Source organism: Anomaloglossus baeobatrachus, unplaced genomic scaffold, assembly GCF_048569485.1.
Source record: "Anomaloglossus baeobatrachus isolate aAnoBae1 unplaced genomic scaffold, aAnoBae1.hap1 Scaffold_674, whole genome shotgun sequence".
NCBI classification, from domain to species: domain Eukaryota; kingdom Metazoa; phylum Chordata; class Amphibia; order Anura; family Aromobatidae; genus Anomaloglossus; species Anomaloglossus baeobatrachus.
In genome coordinates this window covers 5,326-13,621 of record NW_027445046.1, presented here as the reverse complement: position 1 = coordinate 13,621, position 8,296 = coordinate 5,326, and the positions used below count along the sequence as shown (strand labels likewise).

The 8,296-nt window shown below is 57.3% G+C and overlaps 1 protein-coding gene and 1 long non-coding RNA gene across 2 annotated transcripts; one reads left to right on the top strand and one right to left on the bottom strand.

The window, feature by feature from the left end:
• The first annotated feature begins 1,505 nt into the window (after window positions 1–1,505).
• Window positions 1,506–2,279, top strand: LOC142286640 (uncharacterized). Its single transcript, XR_012747738.1, has 3 exons — window positions 1,506–1,736; window positions 1,818–1,949; window positions 2,178–2,279. It is a non-coding gene; the product is annotated as an uncharacterized LOC142286640 (long non-coding RNA).
• Window positions 2,280–4,021: 1,742 nt separating this feature from the next.
• Window positions 4,022–8,032, bottom strand: LOC142286641 (dolichyl-diphosphooligosaccharide--protein glycosyltransferase 48 kDa subunit-like; the record flags this gene model as incomplete). The annotated part of the gene is given in 10 exon segments (XM_075333375.1): window positions 4,022–4,478; window positions 5,001–5,107; window positions 5,489–5,609; window positions 5,689–5,836; window positions 7,186–7,271; window positions 7,273–7,335; window positions 7,409–7,502; window positions 7,579–7,673; window positions 7,749–7,852; window positions 7,946–8,032. Coding segments are annotated over 10 exon segments (1,055 nt in total), but the record flags the coding sequence as incomplete, so codon positions are not given.
• Window positions 8,033–8,296: the final 264 nt, after the last annotated feature.

Here is an 8,296-nt window from a genome sequence, read left to right as displayed (position 1 = left end):
TTCATCCTGCGCTTTTCATCCTGCAGCACATTCATCCTGCGCTTTTCATCCTGCAGCACATTCATCATGCGCTTCTCATCCTGCAGCACATTCATCCTGCGCCTCTCATCCTGCAGCACATTCATCCTGCAGCACATTCATCCTGGCTGTATTTCCCATTATTTCCTCCACACTTGTTAGTTACTGTGCGCTTCTTCTGGCAGTTGTTGTTGTTTTCCTCCCGTTTTTTGCCAGTTGTGTATTATTAACCCTCTAGTAATGATGTAACGCCGGTCGTCTCCTCTCTTCGCCGTTTTCCTCTTTAATCCTGTTGTCTATAATTTGTGTTTATTGTGTGGATCGGTTTGGCTGTATTCTCTCTCACACGAGCGCTCGTCTTTGTGATGTCTTTTTCACGCTCCAGTTACTTTCTGGTTTCAGAGAGAAATGAGAAATTCCGTCTTTTTCATTAAACTGTTAATAAAGTGAAGGGCTCCTGTCACCAGAAGAGGCGGTATTGAGAGGCCGAGGACGGTCACACTGCGGGAGGGGGCGGCAGCGAGGAGCCGAGGACGGCCACACTGCGAGAGGGGGCGGCAGTGAGGAGCCGAGGACGGCCACACTGCGAGAAAGGACGACGGCGAGGAGCTGAGGACGGTCACACTGCAGGAGGGTAAATTCAAAACACTGCACTCTCTTCAGCATGAGGTAATAGTAAAAGAAAGTCAACAGATTCGTTTTTATCGTGCAAACCAAGTGTCTTTATTTATGAACAAAGTTAGTGGGAGGGACTAAGGGACGTTTCGGCCCAAGCTGGGCCTTCTTCATACCAAGTCACACTGGGGAAGGGTAAAGAAAAAGAAATAACTATTTACATATATCACAAGAATATCAACAGATCATATACATATATACATAATTACATGGAAAATCATGTCCTAGTTGGTGTAAAAGGCACAGTAATAGCATCTCAGCAGTTGAAGTAACTCTCCAGTCGTCACAGCCAATATGTGCAATGACAATAAGATGAAAGGCAAGATTTGACAATACATGAAAAATTTGCATACCTCCAATCATAGATGAACTAATATCACAGAGGGAATTTTTTTCTCTCTCCTTTTTAGGGGGTTTTTTGGTATAGAAATGGTGAGGCACTCCACCCAGGATAGAAGGATTGTGGTAGTAGCAAAACGCAAGCCCTGCAGATAAAGGCATGATTATGAAAGGGTAGTATTTCTATAAGGGGAGTAGCACTATGGGGGAGGGGGGATAACTGATTACCTTGCTCGTGCTAGCAAATGAATAACTATTGGAATTTGTCCTTTTAAGTTGGGAGAGTTCAATAACTCGTGGTCCCTGAAGGATGAGAACGTATGTGGTCAGCAGGTAACACATGATATATAGCACCCCCATGTAGTGGATCCCCTGTATACCATTACCTTAGGTTTACAGTAAGTGGATAAGGTCACGTATAATGCACTTTTGTCTAGAAGCATAGGGGGCTTACTTGCATCTGCGATTACAGATGCAAGTAAGCCCCCTATGCTTCTAGACAAAAGTGCATTATACGTGACCTTATCCACTTACTGTAAACCTAAGGTAATGGTATACAGGGGATCCACTACATGGGGGTGCTATATATCATGTGTTACCTGCTGACCACATACGTTCTCATCCTTCAGGGACCACGAGTTATTGAACTCTCCCAACTTAAAAGGACAAATTCCAATAGTTATTCATTTGCTAGCACGAGCAAGGTAATCAGTTATCCCCCTCCCCCATAGTGCTACTCCCCTTATAGAAATACTACCCTTTCATAATCATGCCTTTATCTGCAGGGCTTGCGTTTTGCTACTACCACAATCCTTCTATCCTGGGTGGAGTGCCTCACCATTTCTATACCAAAAAACCCCCTAAAAAGGAGAGAGAAAAAAATTCCCTCTGTGATATTAGTTCATCTATGATTGGAGGTATGCAAATTTTTCATGTATTGTCAAATCTTGCCTTTCATCTTATTGTCATTGCACATATTGGCTGTGACGACTGGAGAGTTACTTCAACTGCTGAGATGCTATTACTGTGCCTTTTACACCAACTAGGACATGATTTTCCATGTAATTATGTATATATGTATATGATCTGTTGATATTCTTGTGATATATGTAAATAGTTATTTCTTTTTCTTTACCCTTCCCCAGTGTGACTTGGTATGAAGAAGGCCCAGCTTGGGCCGAAACGTCCCTTAGTCCCTCCCACTAACTTTGTTCATAAATAAAGACACTTGGTTTGCACGATAAAAACGAATCTGTTGACTTTCTTTTACTATTACCTCATGCTGAAGAGAGTGCAGTGTTTTGAATTTACATTCTATAGTCCGGACCTTGGTCCTCTCACTAGCACCTCTATACCACCCTTAATAGAGCAGTGTTCACACCATATATACCTTTACACTGCAGGAGGGGACGGCAGCGAGGAGCTGAGGAATGTCACACTGCAGGAGGGCGCGGCGGCGAGGAGCTGAGGACGGTCACACTGCAGGAGGGGACGGCAGCGAGGAGCTGAGGAATGTCACACTGCAGGAGGGGGCGGCAGCGAGGAGCTGAGGAATGTCACACTGCAGGAGGGGGCGACAGCGAGGAGCTGAGGAATGTCACACTGCAGGAGGGGGCGGCAGCGAGGAGCTGAGGACGGTCACACTGCAGGAGGGGACGGCAGCGAGGAGCCGAGGACGGTCACACTGCAGGAGGCAGCAAGGAGCCGAGGACGGTCACACTGCAGGAGGCAGCAAGGAGCCGAGGACGGTCACACTGCAGGAGGCAGCAAGGAGCCGAGGACGGTCACACTGCAGGAGGCAGCAAAGAGTCGAAGACGGTCACACTGCAGGAGGCAGCAAGGAGCCGAGGACGGTCACACTGCAGGAGGCAGCAAGGAGCCGAGGACGGTCACACTGCAGGAGGCAGCAAGGAGCCGAGGACGGTCACACTGCAGGAGGCAGCAAGGAGCCGAGGACGGTCACACTGCAGGAGGCAGCAAGGAGCCGAGGACGGTCACACTGCAGGAGGCAGCAAGGAGCCGAGGACGGTCACACTGCAGGAGGCAGCAAGGAGCCGAGGACGGTCACACTGCGGGAGGGGTCAGCAGCCAGGAGCCGAGGACGGTCACACTGCGGGAGGGGGCGGCAGCAAGGAGCAGAGGACGGTCACACTGCAGGAGGGGGGCGGCAGCGAGGAGCCAAGCACAGTCACACTGCAGGAGGCGGCAAGGAGCCAAGGACGGTCACACTGTGGGAAGAGGTGGCGGCGAGGAGTTGAAGACGGTCACACTGCAGGAGGGGGTGGCAGCAAGGAGCCGAAGACTATCACACTGCGGGCGGGGACAGCAGCAAGGAACCGAGGAAAGTCACACTGCGGGCAGGGGCGGTAGTGAGGGGTCGAGGACAGTCACACTGCGGGCAGGGGCGGTAGTGAGAGGTTGAGGACAGACACACAGTGGGAAGGGGCGGTAGTGAGGAACGAGGACGGTCACACTCCAGGAGAGGGCAGCAGCAAGAGGCCGGTCACACTGCGGGAAGGGGCGGTAGTGAGGGGTTGAGGATAGTCACACTGCAGGAGGGGGTGGCAGCAAGGAGCCGAAGACTATCACACTGCGGGCGGGGACAGCAGCAAGGAACCGAGGAAAGTCACACTGCGGGCAGGGGCGGTAGTGAGAGGTTGAGGACAGACACAGTGGGAAGGGGCGGTAGTGAGGAACGAGGACGGTCACACTCCAGGAGAGGGCAGCAGCGAGAGGCCGAGGACAGTCACACAGTGGGAAGGGGCGGTAGTGAGGGGTCGAGGACAGTCACACTGCGGGAAGAGGTGGACTTCACCTGCTGCCAGAGGCAGAGGCAGTCAGGCACAGTTGAGAAGGGGAGGGGGGGTGCGGCCGGGGCAGACGAGGAGGACGGTGGAGTACAGAGGACCAGGGATGAGGACGGTCACTCTGCATGGAAGCTTGGAGCATCAGCTGTCACTATCCTGGATGAAGCATGGTGACACGAGCAGAGGACGGGGACACATTTATTGTTTTGAGAATTCAAACTAAAACCTTCAAGTGCCGAAACTTCACAAAAAGTGCAGGTGGGAGGGGGAGGGGTGCTGTGTCCCCATCATGGCCGCTGCAACCGCCAGCACAAAGAATAAATCTACAAAATCACCACAATTATACAAAACCCAAAAAAAAGGTACAACCAAAATGTCTCTCCTCCCTCCCCCTCCCCCCTCTCTATCCCCCCTCCCCCCTCTCTCCTTCTGGTCCCCGGGGACCGGCCGCGGCTTCCTCTGTGTTCTGTGATATTCAGTCCATTGCTTTTAATCTGCTTTTTCTTTCTCCTTCATGTGGAGGAAAACCACGCTGAAGACGAAGAGGCCGCACATCATGGAAAAGGCGCTGGCGTAATATGGGAAGGCGGAGGGGATGAACCGCTCATACTGGGTGTGCTGCAGAGGACGGACCGACACCTGAGGAGCAAGGGCACAGTCACAGGGGATACGGAGGCGCCAACAATACATCCTGCATTACACTCCAGAGCTGCACTCACTATTCTGCTGGTGCAGTCACTGTGTACATTACATTACTGATCCTGAGTTACCTCCTGTATTATACTCCAGAGCTGCACTCACTATTCTGCTGGTGCAGTCACTGTGTACATACATTACTGATCCTGAGTGACCTCCTATATTATACTCCAGAGCTGCACTCACTATTCTGCTGGTGCAGTCAGTGTACATTACATTACTGATCCTGAGTTACCTCCTGTATTATACTCCAGAGCTGCACTCACTATTCTGCTGGTGCAGTCACTGTGTACATACTGATCCTGCGTTACCTCCTGTATTATACTCCAGAGCTGCACTCACTATTCTGCTGGTGCAGTCACTGTGTACATGCATTACATTACTGATCCTGAGTCAGCTCCTGTATTATTCTCCAGAGCTGCGCTCTCTATTCTGCTGACGTGGAGGAGGACGGTGTGTTTTCACCTGTGTGGCGGAGTACAGGTGAGTGTACCCCAATCTGTTGTAATCCACTTTGAACTGGAACACTCCGTACACATCGGGGAGCTTGAACTGGACGCTGTATTTTCCACCTGATGGAGAGGAGAATTAGAAGCTGCACATCCTGCGGGGGGCGCCTGACAGCAGCGGTGCATGGGTGGACAGGGGCGCCTGACAGCAGCGGTGCACGGGGGGGGAGCCTGACAACGGGGGGGACAGGGGCGCCTGAAAGCAGCGGTGCATGGGGGGGACAGGGGCGCCTGACAGCAGCGGTGCACAGGGGGAGGGGGCCTGACAACGGGGGACAGGGGCGCCTGACAGCAGCGGTGCATGGGGGGACAGGGGCGCCTGACAGCAGCGGTGCATGGGGGGGTGGGGGGGGGGGGGGGGGGGAGCCTGACAACGGGGAACGGGGGACAGGGTCACCTGACAGCAGCGGTGCACGGGAGGGGGGGGGGGGCGGGGTCACTCACCGTTCTTTTTCAGGAAGGTCCGGACAAACGGATCAATGCGGACAAATTCCAGCTGAATGTCGTCTCCGTCGAAGGGGATCCACTTCCCGTCAGAAAGCTTCTCGATCACGACGCTGTACTCCTGTGGAGACATCAGATCAGGGCCTGGGAAAAGCATCGGCCAGGGCAGATAACAGCAGACAATAGCGGGGAGTCCTTACCACCAGGTCAGTGATGGTGTAAGCGCTGGGCGGCTGGGCTTCTCCCACGCGGTGGTGGGACACGGCTCCCACCCTCAGCACGCCCTCCTCCTTAAACACCCACTGGGCCAGGGCGAGCGCCAGCTCATAGTTCCCGGTCTTTGCGAACCTGGAAAAGGAGAGCAGTGACGAAAACAGGACGTCACCGTCAGCCGCTATAACACGGGCGGGCGTAACGAGAGTCTCCGTGCCTGGTGCGGATATAACACGGGGGGGCATGGCGGGGGGCTCCGTACCTGGTGGGCCTGTAACACGGGCGGGCATGGCGGGGGTCTCCGTACCTGGTGGAGCTGTAACACGGGCGGGCATGGCCGGGGGCTCCGTACCTGGTGGAGCTGTAACACGGGCGGGCATGGCGGGGGGCTCCGTACCTGGTGGAGCTGTAAGACGGGCGGGCATGGCGGGGGGGCTCCGTACCTGGTGGAGCTGTAACACAGGCGGGCATGGCGGGGGGCTCCGTACCTGGTGGGCCTGTAACACGGGCGGGCATGGCGGGGGGTCTCCGCGCCTGGTGGGGCTATAACACGGGCGGGCATGGCGGGGGGCTCCGTACCTGGTGGGCCTGTAACACGGGGCGGGCATGGCGGGGGTCTCCGCGCCTGGTGGGGCTATAACACGGGCGGGCGTAACGGGGGTCTCCACGCCTGGTCGGGCTATAACACGGGCGGGCATGGCGGGGGGCTCCGTACCTGATGGAGCTGTAACACGGGCGGGCATGGCGGGGGGCTCCGTACCTGGTGGAGCTGTAACACAGGCGGGCATGGCGGGGGGCTCCGTACCTGGTGGAGCTGTAACACAGGCGGGCATGGCGGGGGGCTCCGTACCTGGTGGAGCTGTAACACGGGCGGGCATGGCCGGGGGCTCCGTACCTGGTGGAGCTGTAACACGGGCGGGCATGGCGGGGGGCCTCCGTACCTGGTGGAGCTGTAACACAGGCGGGCATGGCCGGGGGCTCCGTACCTGGTGGAGCTGTAACATGGGCGGGCATGGCGGTGGTCTCCATACCTGGTGGAGCTGTAACACGGGCGAGCATGGCCGGGGGCTCCGTACCTGGTGGAGCTGTAACATGGGCGGGCATGGCGGTGGTCTCCATACCTGGTGGAGCTGTAACACGGGCGGGGCATGGCGGGGGGGCTCCGCGCCTGGTGGGGCTATAACACGGGCGGGCGTAACGGGGGTCTCCACGCCTTGTCGGGCTATAACACGGGCGGGCATGGCGGGGGGCTCCGTACCTGGTGGAGCTGTAACACGGGCGGGCATGGCGGGGGGCTCCGTACCTGGTGGAGCTGTAACACGGGCGGGCATGGCGGGGGTCTCCGTGCCTGGTGGAGCTGTAACACGGGCGGGCATGGCGGGGGGGCTCCGTACCTGGTGGAGCTGTAACACGGGCGGGCATGGCGGGGGGCTCCGTACCTGGTGGAGCTGTAACACGGGCGGGCATGGCGGGGGGCTCCGTACCTGGTGGAGCCGGGAGCAGCTTTCTGCACGGCGGAATTGAAGAAAGCGTCACTGAAGAAATCCAGCGATCCGCTGAAGACCACGCGGGGCGTTGTTCCGGGCCTGGAGCCCGGCGATCAGGAGGGTGTTCTTTCCGACTGCATGCGGGTACTGTGAGAGAAGGGGACATGTCAGGCGGTGCTGTGTCCAGATCCCCGCAGGACGGTCGCCCCGCCGCACTTACCTGGGTGATGGGCTTTTCAGGGAAGAAGGAGTAGGAGGTGGAGGAGCCGGTGAGGATGTCCAGCACCAGGGGGTTGTCCGGATCGGCCACCATGCTGTGCAGGACATCAGGACAGTCATTATAGTGCCGGCCGGCGCAGTCACATGACACGGCGCACAATGGCCACTTACCCCACGCCTCTGAACAGGATGGGGTTCAGGGCATTCTTCCCCACAATGGTTGGGGCCTTCAGCAGGTTTTCGGGGTCGGCTACGATCAGCGTGTGCTGCAGAGATCAGAGAGGGCGTGTAGTGAGGGGGCACAGAGGATCGGCACATCACACCCCCTCCCCGGGGCTCACCTGGCCGGGGTCTGACACGTCATAGTTGTGGTGGTCGATCACCGCCGTCTTCTCTTCATCAAACTCAATCCCACATTCACTCCCCAACTCCCGGAGCGGATCGCCTGACACGGGGCAAAAGGGAAGACATGAGGGGAGCCCCCCACCAGGAAGAGACCGGTGTCCACACACAGCGCAGCGTCAGTGCGCCCTCTCACCTATGTCAGAGCCGGCCGCCACCAGCACACTGCCACCGCCATCGATGAACGCGCTGATCGTCTCCACATTGATGTTCCCTCCAAAATCTGCAGAAGAAGCAACAGAGGACGTTACAGACGGCGGGGGACGGGGCCACGAGGAGAGGCAGCGGCCGGCCATCGCGGGGCGGGGCCACGAGGAGAGGCAGCGGCCGGCCATCGCGGGGCGGGGCCACGAGGAGAGGCAGCGGCCGGCCATCGCGGGGCGGGGCCACGAGGAGAGGCAGCGGCCGGCCATCGCGGGGCGGGGCACGAGGAGAGGCAGCGGCCGGCCATCGCGGGACGGGGCCACGAGGAGAGGCAGCGGCCGGC